The sequence below is a fragment of the Hyperolius riggenbachi genome, chromosome 11, assembly GCF_040937935.1.
Source record: "Hyperolius riggenbachi isolate aHypRig1 chromosome 11, aHypRig1.pri, whole genome shotgun sequence".
In the NCBI taxonomy this organism is placed as follows: domain Eukaryota; kingdom Metazoa; phylum Chordata; class Amphibia; order Anura; family Hyperoliidae; genus Hyperolius; species Hyperolius riggenbachi.
Window position 1 is genome coordinate 219906796 of NC_090656.1, and position 22991 is coordinate 219929786.

The following is a 22991-nucleotide window of genomic DNA, read 5'->3' on the forward strand; positions in this document are numbered from 1 at the left end:
GCTAGAGATCATGGGGCCCCATAGCAAAACTTTCATGGGGCCCTTAGATGTAGGCACTCTTAAAGAGACACTGAAGCGAAAAAAAAATATGATATAATGAATTGGTTGTGTACTATGAATAATTACTAGAAGATTAGCAGCAAAGAAAATATTCTCATACTTTTATTTTCAGGTATATAGTGTTTTTTCTAACATTGCATCATTCTATAATATGTGCACATTACACAACACTCAGCATTCAAAATGAGTCTTTCAGAGCAGTCTGTGAAGTAATGACCTCTCCTCTAGCAGAGGAAATAGTCCAGGAACAGTTGAGATAATAAAAGTCAGATAACAGCCCTCTCCATGACTAACTTAGTCGGAGAGCTTAATGGCTTGTTTGCATAGAGATAACAACTGGAGTTTCTCAACTCTTCCTGTACTGGAAACAATTACATTGATGTATCTGATCTTAATGTTTTATTTCTTAGCTGTGCCACACATACAAATCATAATATCATCATTTTTTTTCCGCTTCAGTGTCTCTTTAAGCTATGCCACCTGCCCCTGGTCAGAATGATAGTGTACTAATAATTGCATTAGTACACTATCGTTCTGACCTCAATTACCACAAAAGCCCACACATAGCGAAGCTGCCCAGCACGCTGTATGCTGTAACAGAACCATTAACGGCGAGTGGTGGGGGCGGGACTAATGATGGGCAGAGAGGAGGAAGTACTGTCACTTCCTCCCCGACCGTTATTGTCGCTCTGCTCAAGTAGAATATTTTGGCTGAGCAGAGTGGGGGGCACAGGGGGGTGCTGGAGAGGGCGGATGATGCTGTAACATATGTCACAGCACCACAAATGAATCAGCATTAAAAGTATGTTTATTATAAAGCAGTTCAGGGGTACTTTAAAAAGAGGGTACAGGCGATAATGTACTATGCATTCATTTACTTCGATATTTAGGACCCCTGTCCCCGAATCAATCACAGCCCGGCTGCTCTTCTGCGGCGGACGATGACAGCGGCGGCTTACGAGAACAATATAACATAAAACAAGACCTGCCAAGAACATCTCATGGTTAAGTGGCTGCATCCTGTTTTCGTACATTAACAAGCTGCGTTCAGCGCTGTAAAACAAAGTGTGCCGTAAAGTTATAATAAACTTTTCTTCTTTCTTTCTCCAGGCGGTAATGAGCGCGAGCCGTGTAATGCGCCAGACAGGAGCGCTGATGGGAATGGGATTTACTTTATTATAAACTGCCGAGACTAGACCAGAATTGGGGAATTTGTCATATAAACCAAACAACTATTTATAGAGAGTTTGGGGGTTATTTTATTGCGGCGTGTAATGCGGTGGAAGTGGGAATTTATTTCTTGCTTTCCGCTAATCTCTTGTTTTTGTGTGACGGCGGAGGGAGCTGTGGTCATACTGACTCAGCTTGAATCAGAACGCAGAGATATCAGTCACAGATCCCAATGCACTTTATTTAGAGCTAGTGAAGTTAGATATGAGTAAATAGCTACTCGTAATCGAAATTTAAAATAGATAGCACTGGCTGAAGCAGAGGGGGTTAGAGGGGTCTGAAACTCAGCATTACTTCTTTGCTTTAAGAGATTATTTACAGCCTTAAACCTACTGCCACAAAAAAAAACAAAATGTGTAGCAGAACAGCATACAAACAGTTAAACACAGCACATTACTCTTCAGTGGAAAGCTCCCTGCTTCAGTAGGCAGCTTCTGGCTGCATCCAAAAAGGTGATAACATTATCTTTTGTTTGCATTCCTTTGGCTGCTACATTCCTAGCTGTGTTGAAAATGAGCTCGGTCTGCTTTTACAATGCACGCAGTTGAGAAGAGCTCACTGCAAGATTTTAATATAGAATTACAGCAGCTGTGAATAAAATGCAATGGCAGCTTTCAGAGCAGATAAACTGTACTTTGGGAACTTGTAATTTGTAAATGGACAATATTACTTGTGCACAAAAGCAAATATGATAACTATATGGGTAATAAAAAATAGGAAAACACATTTTTATTGAACGCTATGTCAGAGGTTCATCCGACTTCAACTTGGCTATGCCGCTGCCTATAGCCGATGCGTTCCACTCAAGGTCCACGTACCGCCACTACTTCCTCCTTCTGGGTTTTAGGAAGGAAGTAGTGGAATTACGAGGACCGCATCGGCTATAGGCGGCAGCAGCATAAGAATGTTAACATCCCCCCTCTGCCACAGGCAGCACTATCTAATTTACATTTACTCCCAGCTACTCATAGCTAACATCACTAGTTAGAGCAAACGTGCAAGCTGTCACCAGGGGCGTATCTGGGTAATATAGCGTCTATGGCAAACACTCAAACTGCTCCCCATATCCATTTGCTCACCATATCCAATTATGCCCTGTATGCATACTGAAGATGTCCCTCCAGTATTGATATCCAGATGTGCCCCCCCCCCCAGTATACGTAGTGAGAATTAGCCCTCAGTATTGTTAAGCAGATGTAGCCCCCAGTGTAGGTCACCAGAGTTAGCCACCCTGTATAAGTAGTTAGAGGTCGCCCCCTAGGATAGATAGCCAGAAGTAGCCCTTCCTGTATAGGTAATGTAGGGGCCATCGGGGCTGGGTAGTAGATGGGAGGTACATTTCCCCGGTATTTGGACTATGGTCACTTTAAAACCTTGTGTGGTCCTAGGAAAGGAGTCCGGATTTTGGCAGCAAGCAGTTGCTGCTTGTTTTTTTTCTTTTCAGGGCCGGACTCCTGGGATGGGAGGGAAGGAAGGGCGGGCCTTCCCGTCCCACCTAGGTACACACGTGGTTGTCAGTGGGGCTGAGAGCCTCACTAATATGGTATTGATGAGATGCAAATGTAGGCATAAGAAGCAGCCTCACAGGCAGTCTGAGGAGAGGTGTTGGAGGAGTAGCATGTCTGCTACGGAATCTCCTAACAAGGAATATTGGAGATCACTTGATGGAAGCCAAACCATACCCTGGTCGGTTGTTAGTATGGTATTGGCCTGATGGAAATTGAACTTTGTTTGAACCTGCTGGACTTTCTATTACAAAGCTGAAGTAAGCCGACTGTTTATTTCCCACTTGTTACTGCTGAACTGAAGCGGTTTTTCTTCTACTGCACAATAAATGGACTTTATTTTATACATCTGTGTACTGCGTGCTGGCTGCGACCCCTCTAAACTTTACAGTAGTCAATCAGCTTAGGTTGCCCTCTCAGCATAAGTAATTAGATGAGTGCTCTCCCCCTGTATAAGTAACCCCCTCCACCCCAGTATAGGTTGCTAGAATTAGCCCAAGTATAAGTAACGATAAGCATTTCTCAGTATGGTGGTGGAGCATGTGAAAGGAAGGGGCAGCCATGGGCGCCCATGGCACAAGCCATGCCTGCGCCCCTCTAGATACGCCTCTGGCTGTCAAACATCTCCCCAGTACTGAAAACGCTTCACTGGTTGCCAGTAAAATGGAGAATCCATTTAAGATCTGCCTGCTGACATTCAAGGCTATACACCACATGGGACCCACGTACATAGCAGAACTATATGCCCCTCCATGTACCCTCTGCTCTGCCAATCAGAGGAATCTGATTATTCCCAGGATCCACTTAAAAACATTTGTTGCTCTGGCCTTTTCCTATGCAGCCCCTACTCTATGGAACTCGCTTCCACAGTTTTGTGGACAGCTTTAACCTATTCAGGACCGCTCGTAGTAAAACCTGTGCCGCACTTGTGGCTGTTGTAGTAGGATTTCACCACCCGCCGTTTCCGCCGCGATCGTGCGCCCCCGAGAGGGGTGATTAAGCTATCATATGACAGCTGACATCTCCCCTCAGTGATCAGAAGCCATCGCGTATGGCTTCTGATCAAATGATCACTACGATCGCCGGCGGATCGTAGTGATCACTGTTAGTGATGCGGCGGTAAGGGGGGGGGGGGGGAGAAGAGGATCCATGCACCTTCCTGCCATTCCCCCAGCGATTGGCGCTCCCCTCCGCTCTCACTGGCAGCCCCGCTTGCTCTGATGTAAGTGTGCGGAGGGGTCCACAGCGGCTCATCGCTGAGTGAGTCAGCCTGCCCCGAAAGGGTTAAGAAAAGGCTAAAAACCCACCTCTTTTCCCGAGCCTTTGGGACTGCAGAACGCAGGTCACAGCGCTTTGAGTCCCCAGGGAGAAAGCGCTATAAAATTATTATTATTAATAATAACTTTGGAAATGTAGTGGTTATTGCAACTCTCAACTCTGAGTTATAAAAGTTTCCATTCTAAAGCTGAATACTCACCTAACAACGCAGGAAGATGGATCATAGCAGTCTCTCAGACGATGAGCGTTCCCTGATCCCCGCAGGTGCATGCGACGTCACACGAGAGTACAATCGTGTAATGAGCAAATGAGAGTACAAGCGATCGCGGTAGTCGTTGGGAATCTGAAAGATCCGATCTGCCGTGACGGGCATTGTCACCAAATATCGTTTGCGTAATTTGATGCATTTAACCACATCGCGAGAGCGCGGAAACGATCGTTTGTCGTTTAAAAAAAAAAATTGACGGTCAGAAAAAATGCGTAGTGGGTATGGGCCTTTAGCGAATGTAGCAGACACACGAGGAGAAGAGGTTAGCATATACAGGGCTCTGCGTTGCCAATCAGATAAGCAATATCTTGGCTTGCGACGGTGGCAGCGGGGTCGCGGCGTCGATCTGTAAACAAGCTCCGCAGATGGCCCACATCACAAACAGCATTCCCGGCTAGGAGTAAAAATGTTCGGAATGAGCAGTTAAACCCCCCCTTAGTGCAGCTCTGGACTGCGATCCATAAACAGCCATAAATCTTGCCATAATTGTAAGCAAGATTAAACACAAGGACAGTCGTTAAGCCAGTTTAGATAACTCAACAATCTAGTCTCGTGTTTATATCCTCTTACAGAGAGAGAGCGTTGGCTGGAGCTCGCGTTTCCCAGGCGATTATCACAGATCGGCGAGTTTATCTGAAGTTTACAAACAGCAGCTTTTTTTCAGCATCCAATAAATCCTCACAAAATAAGGAAACAGATAAGTGAGAGATGTAAAGGCACATATCTGGGAATAAATGGAGTTATCAGAGAGCAGTCAGGACTGAGAGCATGTTGTGGCATGGTATTCATTCCCTGGCAATACTTATTATTATTGTGCATTTATATAGCGCTGTCACATTTTCTGTAATAGAAAAGTTAAACGTACGTTTTTGTACACAGTAGGGAGAAATGGCAGCGCATCCTAAACCAGGCTGCGTCTGAATGGCAGCAAGATGGTGGGCAGCGTCTCTTAAAGGCATAAATGCACCCAACTGCATCTCAAACAGGTGCAACAATTACACTAATGGAGGATGTTCGCTTCCAAAACAGTTTGCATGCAAAACATGTTGTACTAGACCCTTCCACCGCAGTGAGGACGACCTATTGGAAGGGACCCTAACATCTATGCAAATGTCCATTTGACCTGGAAGCAGCTAGCCATCAAACCATCTTGCTGTGTATCAAATTTAAGTTTAATTTTTCACACTGCACACCTTTCTTTACTATGATGGCTAGCTGCTCCCAGGTCAAACGGACATTTACATTAGGGTCCCTTCTGACAAGATGACCTCACTGCGGTGGAAGGGTCTAGTACAGGCATGGGCAAATTTGGCCCTCCAGCTGTTAAGGAACTACAAGTCCCACAATGCATTGCAGGAGTCTTACAGCCACAGTCAGACTCATAAAGGCAAATGCGTTGTGGGACTTGTAGTTCCTTAACAGCTGGAGGGCCAAGTTTGCCCATGCCTGGTCTAGTACAACAATTTTTTGCATGCAAACTGTTTTGGAAACTAACATCCTCCATTAGTGTAAATGGCACCAGTTTCAGATGCAATTGGGTGCATTTATGCCTTTAAAAGGCTTTGCACACGATCTTGCTAAGTCATTCAGATGCGTTGCTATTTCTCCCTACTGTGTACATTTTCTGCAATACTTAGAGTAAAGTTTATGTCACTTGCTGTTCCTTAGTGAGGTCCCAGTCTAACGTCAGTACCATAAGCATCAACTATTGCACCGATTATATACACACACCTACTGACTCTACCATATAGACCTTACCATAGTCATTCTCTAATTTTCTTACCATTTTTTCCAAATTTCTGCCACCCCCATCTGCGTTGCCATGGCCCCCCTTCCCCGGCTCGGCAGTCACAGCCTAATCGGTGGTTACCGAGCTGGGGGCAGGCGGAGGCAATGCAGGCGGAGGTTTCTGAAGAGCTTCAGCAGACTTTGGAAACGTGGCCGTGGCTGCATTCGCGAGAAGGGGGTCAGAGAATCACTTGCATCGTAATTATGTTGGATCAGGAATGTATTTAAAGAAAATCTGTAAGGAAAAAAAGTGCCCCTACGGGGTACTTACTCTGGAGCCTAATGACGCTCCCCCAGTCGTCCTGTCTAGACCCGATCCATTACAGGCTACCCCCCAAACATCTGCCGATGTACGCAAGCACAGTAGCGCCTGCAGCACGAGATATTTATCTGTGGGATCCAGCGCAGACGCAGTACAAACTTCCCCCTCGGGCTCCAGTGGAAACAGCCAAGCCTGATTGGGTCCGCTCTACTGCTCAGGTGAAAGATCTCTGCACTTGCGCAGTAGAGTGGACCCGCTCTGGCTTGACTATTTCCACTGGAGCCCGAGGGGAAAGTTGGTGCTGCGTCTGCACTGTATCCCAAAAGTAAGTATTGTTGTCTGCCGCAGTGGGGGGGAGGATCCATGCTGTACAGGAGGGAGAAACCTCATTAGGATCCAGAGGATTCTCCCCTCCCAACTTCTTACAGGTTCTCTTTAACCTTGAGACCACTCCCCCCTCCCCCCCTCTCTTTATACTGGAGGTAGTCTTTAAGAGCTGATAGCAAACTCCTATGATTGGCTGCTCCTTGTGTTGAGTGGCGCTCCTCTGTAATAATAGAACTCATAGAGAAGCGTGTGATCAGTTTGTTCAGGTGACAGATTAGTATGGCTCTGACTTGTTAGTCGTGATCATGCCTAAACCCCCCCGTGTTTCCTGTGAAGGCTAGGAAGTAGGAAGTGACCTCAGCGCATCAGAGCATTTTATCCAGGGCTGTGTAGTCGGTACAAAAATCATCTGACTTCAGCTCTGACTCCTTAGTTTGTGAAACCACCGACTCTGACTCCAGGTACACAAAATGGCTCCGACCCCTCGACTCCAACTCCTTAGTCTAATGCTTACCAGGGCTGGGGGTTTTTGTTCAAAAATCATCGACACCCGACTCAGAATACCGACTCAGACTCCAGGTACCCAAAACTGCTCCGACTCGACTCCATGACTCCGACCCCAAAGCCCTGATTTTTGTCACAGGATGAACAAACTGAACACATGATTCTCCACATGTTCTGCCACAGATGAGGAACTGCAGAGAGAAGCCAAGTTCTAGCGTTTCCATGACAGCACCTACCTGTAACGTGCAGTTCATCATCCGGATGACGTAATCGAACTGCTGGTGGTTGAGGATGGCCCGGTTCTGCTGCACGTGATGGCCCAGCTCCTCTGTCAGGCACTGTCTGGCCACTTTCCCCTTCAGCGCACGCAGGGCGGCCGGCAGCATCTGCAGACAGGAACACGAGACTCATAATTGTTCTACATACAAATCCAACATCTTAGTCTTCGTAAAAGAAGCCTTGCATTCTATTCTCTTTTATGGGTTCAGGAGGTTCCCACCATAAGCATCTTATATGGAAGTATTATAGGTGGAGGACTTCAACAGAGAAATACTTGACCCCCTTGCATGAAAAACAAGATTGTCATTCCTGGCAAATTAACAATGCGTTTTGTGGTTCCTAGCTGCTTCCTCAGGTATCAGCTTTGCTAGGTGGTAAATGGAGTGTGTGAACACCTATATCATACTCAAACTCGGGTTTTTCTGTACCTGCTGATATAATATCTATAATGGGGGAAAAAAAAAAAACTATAAAACTCATAAGGGAGAGTTGGAGCGCCTTGCAATGGTATCGGCATGGTCCCTGCTTTTATGCCGCTATAGGGACTAAAACTGGGTCACCATCCATGCATAGACTGCCACCCCATGTGACAAAACAATCGATTCCTATCAAATTGGAATCAATTCAGAGAGGAATCATTTTGGAAATCAATTCCTTGCAAATTCAGTCACTCTGATCGATTCTGCTGGGAAAATCAATAAGTGTATGGGCACCTTTAGATTTCCACCCAATTAGGCACACATAACAACCCGTTTCTAATCTGATCAGAGAGGGATGAATCCCCCCATACAATGTACACAGATTTGTACACAGATCTTTAAAATATTTCCCCACAAAATCTCTTGAAAATCTTTCAAACCGCAGAGTACGCAGTGGACGCTCCCAATTGTCTGAAATTTTTCGTTCGGTCATAATTTTTATCAAGTTTTGCTGCCAATCGATTGAAATTTTGATGGATGTGTCTCATAGCGTTATAGTTTTTTGGCAGATATGATCAGTGTGATTGAATCTGCCAGGGAAAATCAATGCATGTATGGTCTGCTTAAAGGGGTTCTGTGGCCTCTAAACCCCCCCCCCCCCCCAAAAAAAAGTGTCACTTACCTGGGGCTTCTGCTTCACTCTTGTGCGCGTCATCGCGAGCTTACTGCGCAGTACAACGTTTTCTTGCACTGCGCCTGTGCAGTAAGGTCCCGAAGAAACGAGCTGGAATGCGGCCACAGTGCTATTCGTCTGGTTAGACGAATAATTGCCGGGTGACCGGCGGCGAGGAATGGAAGGGCTTCAGTGAGGGCCTGGGACTTGATAGCTGCAGGTGGCCGGTAGATGCGACATTTTTTTTTTTTTTTAAAGGCCACAGAACCCCTTTAACCACTTCAGCATTCAGTGTTTTTTCATCTTACGCATCATTCACCAAAGGTTCCCTTTGCTGTCTTTTCCGCCCTGTCAGCTCTTCTGTGCCGCCACCGGTTCCTCTTATAAATACCGGCATTTACACGGATATGGCGCTGACCCAGAAGTAACCCGGAAATACTTCCGGGTCAGCGCCATGGCGGTGAAAATGCCGGCAGGTACAAGAGGACACAGGTGGAAAGGAAAGCGAAGGGAACGCGGAGTAGGTGAGTTACGCTGTGGGGGTCTTTTTAATAATCTAATCAATAATTCAGCACAGATGTGTTATTGATTGTAGCCTTATAATTAATGGAACTGCGTTGCTATGCAAACTGAGATTTGTAGCTCATGAGAAACCACAGAGTTGGTTGCTACCCAGTTCTGAGTCAGACAACAGAAAGATGTTGCCTAGCGACAAGACTCAAATATTACGGCTGTTACAAGCGATGCTATCTATTGTGAGAGGTGACAGACGGGATGGGAGGAGCTTGGCGGAAGCTCAGAGGAGGTGCCACATTCCAGGGAGGGTGTCGGGTGAGCAGGATGACGTTATGCTGCGGCACCCCGTCAGTCGCGCCATACTGAATGGAGTCTGGGTGGGGAACTCGAGAGACTTACAGACTGATCACACATGAAGGTACAGTAGCTTATATAGAAATCAACATGAATCTCCAGCTGTGAGGAAATACCCAATTGAGAGCTCTAAAGCCCCATCTACACCTTACAATTCCAAGTGCGATCAATCGAATTCGATTGGATTGATTTAAATGCAACATGTCTGATCGGGACTCAATTGATAGTGTGGTCGATTTTGCATTGATAACTAACCAAAATCGATCACACTATCGATAGAGTCCCGATCGGACATGTCGGATTTAATCGATCCAATCGAATTCGATTGATCGCACGTGGAATTGTAACGTGTAGTTTGGGCTTGATACTTTTAGCCGCGGAACCCTGAACAAGCATGCAGATCAGAAGTCTGACTCAAGTCTGATTGGATTAGCCACATGCTTGTTTCAGGTGTGTGGTACAGATCAGCACTCTGATCAAAGACCAGCAGTACTGCCAGGCAACTGGTATTGTTTAAAAGGAAATAAATATGGCAGCCTCCATATCCCTCTCACTTCAAGTGTCCTTTAAACATTTTTGAAGATGCTTTAGTAGTTCAGGACATGAGCTGTCCTTAGTAAATCAGGCCCAAAGTATCATACGGTCTTAAAGTGAACCGGAGGTGAGAATTATATGAAGGCTGCCATATTTATTTCCTTCTAAACAATGCACATTGCCTGGCAGTCCTGCTGATCCTCTGCCATCAATACTTTCAGCCATAGACCTTGAACAAGCATGCAGCAGATCAGGTGTCTCTAACTCAAGTTTGACTGAATTAGCCACATGCTTGTTTCAGGTGTGTGATACAGACACTACTGATGCCAGAAAGTTCAGCAGGATAGCCAGGCAACTGGTATTGTTTAAAAGGAAATAAATATGACAGTCTCCATGTCTCTCTTGCTTCATGTTAGCCTTTAAAGAGACTCTGTAACAAAATTTTCAGCCTTATTTCTTCTATCCTATAAGTTCCTATACATGTTCTAATGTGGTCTGGATTACTGCAGCCTTTTCTAGTTGCACTGTCTCTGTAATATATCTAATCTTCTTTTCTTTGTCAAGCTTTGTCGACCCAGGGAGGAATGGGCTGCCTCTGTTGTAATGAATACAAGTTATGCACGCCCCCTGCAGGCTCTGTCTGCTTTGTTTACTCCTCACTCTCTGCTCTCAGTTGCTGAGGGGGAAGGAGCTGCCTGTCTCAGGAATCTCAGACTGCAGTTCAGATAATTCCCTATGTAATAAAAACTTGTAGTATACTGTAACATGATAGATATACTGTATACACAAACATCACTTCCTGGTTAGCGGCCATGTTTTTTGTTTGTAAACACGGCCTAACACTGGCGATCAAAAGCCAGGATCACGGTGGGGACCGGTGGAAATGGCAAAGAGGGATCCAGGAGATCACAGCGACTCGATTGGTATGTTTTTTTATTGTACAAATCGGACAGTACAGATTCTCTTTAAAAGGCTCACCTTCTCGGTCTCCAGCATTTTGTTCTCGAAGATGTGGGAGATGCAGTTTCGCACCACTTCCAGTCGCCGGGCGCTGTTGAAAACGGAGGTGACTTTGTCCACTATGGAAACTGTAGAGCAGAGTTAAAGGGTCAGCGATAAATCAACACAAATCACACACTGTAAATAATGCTGATGGACAAAAAAAAAAAAATCACAGAGAATTAGAAGACACAGGAAATCTCTTGATTTTTAAAGCGGCTCTGAGATGAAAAACTAACTATAACAAGTAACTTGTCTATCTATCTTATCGAAAGTTTAGATAGTTTACACAGCAAATCTAGCTGCAAACAGCTTCAACAGTTTATGATTATTACTGTGATACAATGAGGGCAGCCATGTTCTGTTTGTTACAGGCTGAGGGCTGGAGATGCTATCAGCTTGCCTGTGTGTTATGGGACAAATACAGTCCCCTCTCCTCCTCCCTACTCCCCTCTGCCTCTGACATCTCTGGCTAGTAACCTCCTCCTCCTGCCCAGACTGAGCTCCCATAAGCCCTTGCTACAGTGCTGCTGTGGGCGAGGCTTATTTAGTTTATAGGGAATTAGAGTATTAAAAGAAAAAAAGTATTTGGCTTAAGGAATGCCCTATAAACTATATGAAAGGAACACAATGAAGCAATGAGTAAAAGTTTATCTCGGATCCACTTTAACTAAAGCATTACTCCATGCAAACGTTCTGGTCAGTTGATTGAATCTGTGTAGAAACTCAGGTCATTAAAATCTGATCTGAGAGGGATCTATTGCCTGCCCACACACTACCAAGCAATTTCTAATATATTTCATATTGAAATGAATTGCAAATTGTCCTGCAAGATGCAAGTTGCTGGGCTGGAGTCGGTACCCAATTCTTTGGGGCGATGCTGCAGGGCCAAGGCTGACAAACGTGTCGCTAGCCTTTAGTGATGTGTTCTGTTCCTATGCGGGGGGAGGGTGTGGGAGTGATGTCACACAGTGTCGGGGTAAGTCGGGAGAATAATGCTCTCGGGCATCGTTTGGCTGAAGCAATCCGCCGGGTTGGATTGCTGGCCGAGCAATCAAGAGGGGTCGGGGGCTGCGGTACACACTCTCTCGGCAGAAGCACACAGACAACATTTATAGTGTGCTTTTCTCCTGGCGGACTCAAAATGCCGGAGCTGTAGCCACTAGGGCGCGCTCTATAGGCAGTAGCAGTGCTAAGGAGTCTTGCCCAAGGTCTCCTACTGAACAGGTGCTGGCTTATTGAACAGGAAGAGCCAAGATTTGAAACCAGGTCTCCTGTGTCAGAGGCAAAGCCCCTAACCTGTACACTTTCCAGCCACCAGTCATTAGTTTCATCTAGCATGTTAACGAAGCTTTGAATGCTTCCAGGGATGGAGGTGTCCTGATTGGGTGTGGCAGGGAGTTCCAAAGTGTAGGAGCAGCATGACAGAAGGCTCTGGCTCCAAAGGTTTTGAGGTAGACTCTGGGGGTGACCAAATTATTAGGTACTTTTGATCAAATATTGTGGGAGGTGTGATGCAGTTGCAACAAATCCTTCAGGTATCCAGGGCCCAAAGTCTGCAAACATGTGAATGTTAATAGACCACAATCTTGACTTTAGGGGTAGCCAGAGCAGTGGAGCTTAAGGCATACTTAAAAGCGTTAGCTAGATAACTCTCCTTACTAAACATATCAGAGTGCTTCTGGCAGAGGGGGCCGCAGTATGAAAGCATTGTGCGACTATTTATAGAACAGTCAAGACCCTTCCATTAAAATGGATTCCACCAGTTGCCTGGAGGCAAACAGCAGAGCTGTCATCACGGCTGGATGCCCAGAACAAATAGCAGGTCGTGTTGCCATTTGATCATTCGCAAATGGTTCTCCTTTCATCTTCAATCAAACCAAAACACGACAGGAATTAAAACAAGCAGCGCGGAGGGGCTGAAGGTGATTGGCTGACACCATATTGCACAACCGAAACAGAAGTCACTAAAAACACGTGTGTGCATAGGAACAACTTGAGAACACGCCAAGGGAAGACATAACAAATCCATTTACCACAATGGAGATCAATAGAAAACATACCTGTTTCTGTAAAGCCTGCTGATTATTTTTAAGGCTCTGCTCCTACTAGAACGGGTCCTACTACTAAGGTTCCCACTACTAATGTTCCCACTAGAGCAGCTCCCACTACTAAGGTTCCCACTAGAGCGGCTCCCACTACTAAGGTTCCCACTACTAAGGTTCCTACTAGAGCAGTTCCCACTACTAAGGTTCCCACTAGAGCGGTTCCCACTACTAAGGTTCCCACTAGAGCGGTGTCCACTACTAAGGTTCCTACTAGAGCGGTTCCCACTGGAGAGGTTCCCACTACTAAGGTTCCCACTAGAGTGGAAAACTGACATTTTTTGTCCATTCTCCGCTCATCCCTAAATGGACAGTGAACGGCTTGACACTTTATAGGGAGTTTTTCTTCAGTAATTCTTGTAGGGACCAAGAATACCTAGGTAAGAAGTAGGGAGAGACCGGAAGCCCAGTATCGTCAGGTATAGGGAGGATGAAAGTATATAGATATATACTCACAAAGGTGGGTTGCAGTTCCTGCAACCACCGTATAGGCCTGCAGGGAATTAATCATCCCTGCTCGGTACTCCAGGTCCTGCTGGAGACTCTCCTGTAGTACGATAGAAACACTGCAAAGCTATTACCTCCAAAGGAGGTCTGACTGGTAATGGGTGGGGATGGAGGCGGCCAATGTGTGTTTTATTGTAGTGTTTTAAAATATAAATAAAAATAAAAAAAGAGGTAATCCCTAATCTCTCCAGAAGATATAGACAGCAGTTCAACTGGTAAAATGTTTTTATACAAAAGAATAACGGACAACGCGTTTCACGGGTCATGGCCCGCTTCCTCAGGTCAATACAAAATGCCTTGATAGCACAGGGAATAAAGTATAGGTGCCTCTAGTGAATTGTCACTCTGTAAATGGGCCGCACTTCTGTGCAGTCCGGGATAATCCCAGGCAGGCAGATGCGTCTGTAAGCACCGTACTAGTAATTTACTGTTACTACAGTTCTGGAATATTACCAAGGGAAGATTTGAAAACTCTTACCGCCTGTATAAAACTCCATATCTATTCACAACCTGCTGACTAATATATAATCAGAGGTGTTGAGACAATCAATAAGTAGCATAGCTGAAACAATTAAAAGCTTAATTAGTACAGGAATGGTGATTAGCACGCGACAGTGGTGTGGCAGCAGCAGTTATCTGCTAATTAAGCTTTTAATTATTTTAGCTATGCTATTTATTGATTGTTCAACACCTCTGATCTCTGCAAAGCATACTGTGTCACGTTTTACACACATGTACAATGGGAAGCAGGTGCTTGTTTTCCCTGGCATTACATTTCAGGGAACTAATGCATGGTGGCCCTGATTTCAGAAGGGACACTTGATAGTGAGCTATTCTGAGGACAGTCAGTGACGTGACCATGTATCAAGTAAAGTGCTGCAGGAGATGTCAGTGCTATAAAAATACATAATAATATGGTAGGACATTACACTATACCTATGGCAGGATTAATTGTGAGCTCCTCTGAGGACAGTCAGTGACATGACTATGTGCTCTGTACAGTGCTGCAGAATCTGTCACTGCTATATAAATACATAACAATAATAATAATAATGGCAGGATATTAGATTATGACTATGGTGGGATTAGACTGCGAGCTCTTCTGATGACAGTCAGTGACATGACTATGCACTCTGTCAAGTGCTGCAGAATATGTCATTGCTATATAATAATAATAATAATAGCAATAATAATAATAATAATAATAATAATAATAATATGGTAGGACATTAGGCTGTGACTGTGGTAGGGATTAGATTTTGAGCTCCTCTGAGGACAGTCAGTGACATGACTATGTACTCTGCAATGTGCTGCAGAAGTTGGCAGTGCTCCCGGCATATAAATACATAGTAATAACATGGTAGGACATTAGACAATGACTGGTAGGGGTTAGATTGTGAGCTCCTCTGAGGACAGTCAGTGACATGACTATGTACTCTGCAATGTGCTGCAGAAGATGGCAGTGCTACAGGTATATAAATACAAAGTAATAACATGGTAGGACATTAGACTGACTATGGTAGGATTAGACTGTGAGCTCCTATGAGGACAGTCAATGACATGACTATGTACTCTGTAAAGTTCTGCAAAGGATGTCAGCACTGTATAAGTACAAAATAATAATAATACTAATAATAATTAGGTAGAACTGTGGTAGGGATTAGGCTGCAAAATAATAAAACTCATATGATCTAATCCTAACCCTTCCACTAAGAACTGTAAAACAAGTTGTGGCTAGAGTGCCACCTTAACATCACCTGTAGCTGCAAATAACCTAAATATAAAATGGCCAATCACAAAAGTCAATAATTGGCTTGGTAAGGAGATACCAAAGGATAAATAAGGAGTGCTTTTCTGCACTGATCAGTTCTCTGCATTATCTGCAGCTAAAATCACAGGTCTTTGCAATAGCGTCGGACTCCCGGCAGCAGAGACACTTCTTCCTTTGGTGGAGAACCGGTTACGAAGGCCAGACTGGATTCCAAACCACGGATGGACTTGTTTAAGCCTTAACAGCTCCCCAAAGTCCTGATTCAAAAACACTGCTAACGAGGCTTGCAAAAAAGAGCGAGAGGGTGAAACCACAGACCTCAGGCAACAAACAGCAGAACTTCCTGCGCCAGGTTCAGGAGCTGAATGCTGAGTAACCACACGGCACCACACCGATCAACAGCCAAACTACAGCCTTGTAAATCGAGCAGGAGAGGAGGCTGTGCAGAACTTCTGTCCATTTCTAGTGACTGGTGCGCCAGCAGGTAGGGGGGACTTTATGGGCCAGAGAGTGTTCTTTGTAGTCTCGCTGTGTAATTGTTGGTATTTAAAGCAGTACTCACCCCTCTATACTGTCTCCTCCCCGACACAGTCTGAGCACTGCATTGAAAGGCTTGGAGCTGGGGTGTAACTAGAATGTATGGTACCCTCCTGCAAAAGATAGCATTGGGCCCCCTGGGTCCATAGGATCCTCAACCCGCCCCCCTCCCGCAAGTGCAGCCAGCCAATAAAGAAAAAAATTACAATTTAAAAAATACCACCCCTCCTACCTTCCCCCGCAGAGACCACCTGCTACCTCCTCCCGCCATGCAGAGTAGCGCAGGGAGTGGGGTTATCCCTCCTCCAGCATCACAGCCTTACACTCTGTGCTGCCATCATCCGACTCCCGATCACATGACACACAACGGTCATGTGATCAGGAGCCAGTGAACGGCAGCAGAGAGTGTGAGGCTGTGATGCATGGAGAGGACCCACAGTGCTGGAGCAGGTAAGTAATACCCCACTCCCTGCGTTACTCTGCATGCGGGCAGGAAGAGGGAGCGGGACCTAAAAAGCCCATCGCAGGGCTTGTGGGAGCTATTGTACGCCCTCGACTTGGAGCAATTCACACCACCTGCAATGCAGCTCTGTGTAGTAAATGTGTACAGACACATTTTTCAGTGGTGGAGATGGGTTGCTGTGTCCCTTCGCTCTCCACCAATGGCAGCTCTTATACAGAGCTGTGGTGCCTAACCCTGCACGAGCAGGCCCTAACTGTGTGTTTATACTGACAGTAAACAAGCTACAGCTACAGGTGTAAGTAAGTGGATAGTGTAATGGTTAAGGCTTAGATGGTGTAATGGTTAAGGGCTCTGCCTCTGACACAGGAGACCAGGGTTTGAATCTCGGCTCTGCCTGTTCAGTAAGCCAGCACCTATTCAGTAGGAGACCTTTGGCAAGTCTCTCTAATACTGCTACTGCCTATAGGGCGCGTCCTAGTGGCTGCAGCTCTGGCGCTTGCCAGGAGAAAAGCGCGATATAAATGTTATTTGTCTTGTCTTGTCTACAGTGTATGCCGTTCCCTGCTCAAATAATGTGTCTGGAGTTTTACCCGCTGTTCATGTGCATGCAGAACGAATGCGGTATTTTCCCAACCTTTTTTTTTTAATTGAACAGCCTTTGAAGAATTGTAGCCTTTAGGTCTGTTTGGGGCAGAAATTCTGCGACTGAGTTTTAGGACCATTTTCAAGGTACAGTAATTGTAATTGCTCATAAAAACAAATTATAGGACTAATTAGAAAACTCCTTTAATCATTTTCTCCTGTATAAAGTACTATAACCTGATTTTGTTTTGTTTTTATTTTATTTTTCAGGGGGAGACAGAGTACAAAAAGGGTATTTGTTTTTTTCCTGAAATTAATTTGTAACCATGATGGTCGGGATCCTGGCTTTCATTAATAATAGATCGCTGGAATCAGGCGTTTTCCCAGCGATAATTTCATATTGTGGTACAGAAGAATGAATGAATTTGGCGCTGGAGGAGTAATTAGGAACAGCGACACGTGAGCAGGAATTGGACGAGACTGTGTGACCGAGACGGGCAGCAGATCCTACTGAACGACAGCTACATCTTTCATCTCTGATTATTACGTTTTAAGAGGAAATCTGCGAGTCACAGCGTTCCCCCCGGGGGAGCGGTCACGTGTGGAGACACTGGTGTTCTGTAGGAAGGCCTTATGGAAACGATGGAAGAAAATGTTCCTCCAACAAGTTTTATGACTCAGAACACTACAGAAGGGGCCACAAACCGACATGTTCCGTGAATGCGCCACATGATCAATGAGATGCTAAAAGTTCTAGCTTGCAGGCAATTGGGAGAGAAGTTGATTGGTCCAATTCTAAGCTGCATGCAAGATGCAAAAAATGTGTATACAATTAAAGTGAACCTGAGGTGAGAGTGATATAGAGGCTGTCAGATTTATTTCCTTTTAAGCAATAACAGTTGCCTGGCAGCCCTCCTGATCCTGTGTCTATAATACTTTTAGCTATTGAACAAGCATGCAGCATATCAGGTACTCTGACTCAGGTTTTACGGGATTAGCCATATGCTTGTTGTAGGGTTCTGACTCTATGTATGCCAGAAGATCAACTGGACTACCAGGCAACTGGCATGATTTACAAGGAAATATGGCAGCCTCCATATTATTCCCACCTGGGGTTCCCTTTAAGAATAACCTGCATCTCACTGACCATCTCTTGTCTTGCGTTCAGTGGAACTCTTGACTCCACAATTCCATGAGGGCACCTCAGCGGCGTGGGGTCTGCAGAAATGTGGGCTCCCGGAAGTAACCACTGATCGAATATCAGCAAAACTACAGATATTCTATCATTGGGCAGTGGTCATTCCAATGGTAAAATATCGGTAAATTTTACTATTGCCCCCTCCCTAATCCTAACCCCCTTCCCCTCTTTGGAGCCTAACCCAAACAGACCACTATACCCACCAACACCTACATCTAACTGACACCCCTATACACACTTACAAATGATTCCTAATCCTAACCAAACCACACACCTATGTCTACCTCTAACTGACCCCTCTCTCCCCCTTACAAACCCGCCGATATACACGCCACTTTTGCTGTATTACATATTACCTCATAACATTTATGGCACATACTAATATACAATATATACTGTAGTATAAAATTACTTCTGGTGTTTACTGCCCCAGGCTTAGAAAGTAAATAATAGCAGCTGTCATCTCAGGTCTGGATATCTCGCCACATAATGGCACCACAACATTAGAGTGGGGTTACTCTTTACATTTTCTCCAGTCTGCAGTTCAGGACACATTAAATCCTACAGAACCTCTGAGGCTTGACCTGGCAAAGCTAGATGGACTCCAGTTACACCACAGAACCTACCGACAGAGGACCCGGCTGGGACAATGCACTTTTTATCCATGCGAGTGGCCTGAGTGGAGTTCTGGTTCTTGTTAAGGCCATCTTGTAGCAGCTCCTGGACTTTGGGTTCGTTGATCTTGGGGAAGGGAAGGATGTGGACCCGTAGATGGGAGCCTTCTGTTGGCTTTGGAACTTTCTGGAATGCCATGTGAGGGTTGGGATTTTCCTATAGAATACAGGAGAATGAACAATAAGAAGCGCATTTTGACAAACGTAATAACGTCCAACATCGCAGCTCTCCCTTTTTAATGTATAACCGGTGTGAGAAACTGGCTGGCTGAAATGTGATTGGTTGTCATGCTTCATACATACCTTCCTGAATCATTAGGCCCAGAGATAATGCTTAAAGGGCCACCATCACAAAAAAAGTAGGACGTTAAAATCTGACAGAACCGACAGGTTTTGGGCCAGTCCATCTCTTCATGGGTGATTCTCAAGGTTTTCTTTGTTTACTTCCTGAACAGCAGTTTACCTGCCAAAATGGTAAGACACCAGCCAGCCTCCCTAACTACTTGCACACTATTTGTCAGTTAGACTTTGCAACTGCAAGGAAATGCTTTTAAAAACAAAGAAAACCCCGAGAATCCCCCATGAGGAGATGGACTAGCCCAAGCATGGGCAAACTTGGCCCTCCAGCTGTTAAGGGACTACAAGTCCCACAATGCATTTGCCTTTATGAGTCATGACTGTGGTTGTAAGACTCCTGCAATGCATTGTGGGACTTGTAGTTCCTTAACAGCTGGAGGGCCAAGTTTGCCCATGCCTGGACTAGCCCAAAACCTGTCGGTTCTGTCAGATTTTAACTGTCTACTTTTTTGCGATAGTGGTCCTTTAAGAACTTAGGATTTAAACACATGGTGCACTGTACCCATTGAGGTAATTTTCATGGGTTCAAAATGTTCCCATGCTTAACTACTTAAAGACCGCCTCACGCCAATGGGCGTGACTGCGGCAACAGCCCCAGGACCGCCTAACGCCGATTGGCTTCAAGTCCTGGGGCTGCAGTTTCCCAGGGAACGGCCGCGCGCATGCGCGATCGTTCCCTGCCACTTCATGGAACTCCGTTCCGTGATTAGCCTGCAAGCCGCCGATCGCGGCTAGCAGGCTGTTTGTAAACGAAAGGCGAAAGAAATCCCGTTTGTTTACATGCATACAGCGCTGCGGTCCCCGGCAGCGCTGTATGAGATCGGCGATCCCCAGCCTCTGATTGGCCGAGGAGCGCCGTCCTCTCATAGGCTGATGCCTATGAGAGGCGGAACAGGACGGATCGCCGTCCTGTTCCAAATTCGATGACGGAGGGGAGGGAGGAAGGAGAGGGAGGGGGACGGGGAGAGAGAGAGCCTCGCTGAGGCATCTGACAAAAAAAAAATAAAGCCTTCAGCGATCGAACCCCTCCGGTGGCGTGTCCCCTTAGGGACAAAAAATGGAGGTGAGTCCGATCGCTGGGCTCCCAAGCTGGGCTGTGCAGGAGGCTGAAAAGCCTGCACAGCCCAGTACTGCAAAAAAGGGCCTGGTCTTTAGGGGGTGGGGGTTAGCACTGTGGGCGTCAAGTGGTTAAAACAAACCTGAAGCAAATTGAAACTTATAAAATAATGAATTGTATGTGTAGTACAGTTAAGAAATAGAACATTGGTAGCAAAGAAGAGAGTCTCATATTGTTTCCAGCAAGGGAACAGTTAAAAACAACTTGTTAGTTGTTATCTATGCAAAAGAGCTTCTCTGAGCTATTTGACCCAACTTGGGATGAAGACAGTCCTGTTTTCTGAAGCACTTATAAATCAAAGAAACTGTGAGATACAGCTTAAGATAAGCTTTTTCTGCAGAGAAGTTCAAAGGGTCATTAGCTTTGCTCTGTTTTATAGTTTAAAATACAGTGTGTGGTTTGCAGACTGCAAATATAATAGAATGATGCCATTTAAAAATAAAAATAAAAAAAAGCTATATAACTGAAAATAAAAATACCGTATAAGACTTTTCTTTCCTACTAATGTTCTATTCATTACCCAATTTATCAAGACTTCAAAAACTCAGGCCATTATAGGACACCTGGACCGAGAGGTATACGGAGGCTGCCATACTGTTTTTATTTTCTCTTAACCACGTCACCCCAAAGCAGTTTTTCCCCTAACGGACAAGAGTGATTTTCACCTTTCAGTGTTCATCCCTTTCATTTGCCAATAGCTTAATCACTACTAATCACAATGAAATCATCTATATCTTGTTTTTTTCACCACCAATTGGGCTTTTTGGGGTTGATATTGGTTTTCAGTAATTACTTTATTTTCTATGCATTTTAAAGGGAAAAACAAGGAAAAAAAATGAAAAAATACACTATTTATCCAATTTCATCCCTTATAGTTTTAATATAAACACTGCTACTGTGCATAAAACCCACACATTTTATCTGCCTATTTGTCCTGGTTATCACAAGATTTTAATTATGTCCCTAATACAAAGTATGGTGACAATATAATATTTGGAAATAAAGGTGCATTTTTTTTCTATGGTGTTTTTTCCCCACTATTTTCACATGCACGTGTACGTGTAGGGGAATGCACGTGCACACGCGGGAGCATGCATGAGCACGCGCACAGCGGCAGCAGCACTGTCTGACTTATAAAAACGTCCTGGAGCCATTAAGAGGCTCTAGCAGGACGTTTTTATAAGTCAGCTTGTCATTAAGTGGTTAAACAATACTAGATGCCTGGCTATCCTGCTGATCTTTCTGGTATCAGTAGTGTCTGACTCACACACCTGAAACAAGCGTGCAGCTAATCCGGTCAGACTACAGTCAGAAACATCTGATCTGCATGCTTGCACAGGGTCTATGGCTTAAAGTATAGAGGCAGAGAATAAGCAGGACAGCTAGGAAACTAGTGTTGTTTAAAAAGAAAATAAATATGGCAGCCTCCATATCCCTCTCACATCAGGAGGAATTTATGCTGTTCTGATAGCAAATGGAGGCTGGATAGTGTACTGGGTAAGGGCTCTGCCTCTGACACGGGGGACCTGGGTTCAAATCTCAGCTCTGCCTGTTCAATAAGCTGCACCTATTCAGTAAGGCAGGGGTCTCAAACTCGCGGCCCGCGGGCCATTTGCGGCCCGCGATACAATATTTTGTGGCCCCAAGGCCCCAGAGCTTGTAGGGGCCCCCAGTGGCTACAAGAGGAAAAAAAAAATTTTCAAATCGGCCTTATAGTTTTTGAGAAAATCGATTTTAAAGTTGCAAAGGAAAAAAATACACATTTAAAAACCCGCCGACTTTAATGGTTAATAGCAAATCCACCTTAAATGCTAGAAACCCTAAATTTGCAGGATATGTTAAGGAGATCATTAGGAATAAGAGGAAAAAACAATTTTTCAAAAAGACCTTATAGTTTTTGAGAAAATCGATTTTAAAGTTTCGAAGGAAAATAGTATACTTTTAAATGCGGTAAATGTCACTTTTAGTAGCAAGCCTAACGGTAGTGTAATTTTACATGTATCAAAAGAAAGAGCAATACATTTCCTGACAGAGTTTCCAGGGGGTCCATACGCAGCCGCAGCGCTTTGGCCAGGTATCGCTATACAGCCGTAATATGGCTGTATGAAGATTCCTGGCATTTTTTCCTATTTTCCCAATTTTTTTTTTTATGTTTAGAGTGGGCGGGCAGAGGCGGCGATCCGCCGCGATTGACGTCAGGAGGGGCAGAGCTGAAGCTGAAAGCTCTGCCCCTTCCAGGAAATGCCGGCGGATTGCCCCCGGGGCAATTTGGGTGCTCTGCAGCCCTCGTTTTGCGGCGGGGACACGTGAACTCCCTTATGCGGCCCAGCCTCATCCTGACTTTGCCTCCTGCGGCCCCCGGGTAAATTGAGTTTGAGACCCCTGCAGTAAGGGGACCTTGGGGGCAAGACTACCTAACACTGCTTCTTGCTACTGAGCGCGCCCTAGTGGCTGCCTGCAGCTCTGGCACTGAGTCTTCTAGGAGAAAAGCGCAATATAACATTTTCTGTGTTTTGTCTATCAGTATTAGTTTAGTGTGCTCGGTGAGTATATACAGGCCTGTTTAAGAAGGGTTCTTACGTTTTTGAAGAGCTGTTCCGCTAGCTCCTTGACGTGTTTCAGTGTCTCCTGAGGGCTGTAGTTTTCTTCATCTTTGAGTCTCTCCACTTCAAAGGACACCAGCT

At 45.1% G+C, this 22991-nt stretch overlaps 1 protein-coding gene across 6 annotated transcripts in view; it reads right to left on the reverse strand.

Annotated features, from left to right (window-relative positions):
• Nucleotides 1–22991, reverse strand: part of SBF2 (SET binding factor 2) — a 604108-nt gene that overhangs the window by 223078 nt on the left and 358039 nt on the right. For all 6 annotated transcript variants that reach the window (XR_011024739.1, XR_011024738.1, XM_068260376.1 and 3 more), the window contains exons 13-16: nucleotides 22888–22989; nucleotides 18786–18990; nucleotides 10976–11085; nucleotides 7459–7608 (exon numbers count right to left, since the gene is read on the reverse strand). Coding sequence is in view for 4 of the 6 variants with exons in the window: in XM_068260376.1 (XP_068116477.1) it covers nucleotides 7459–7608; nucleotides 10976–11085; nucleotides 18786–18990; nucleotides 22888–22989 (567 nt within the window). In the remaining 2 variants the exon portion in view is untranslated. The remainder of the gene's footprint in view (nucleotides 1–7458; nucleotides 7609–10975; nucleotides 11086–18785; nucleotides 18991–22887; nucleotides 22990–22991) is intronic.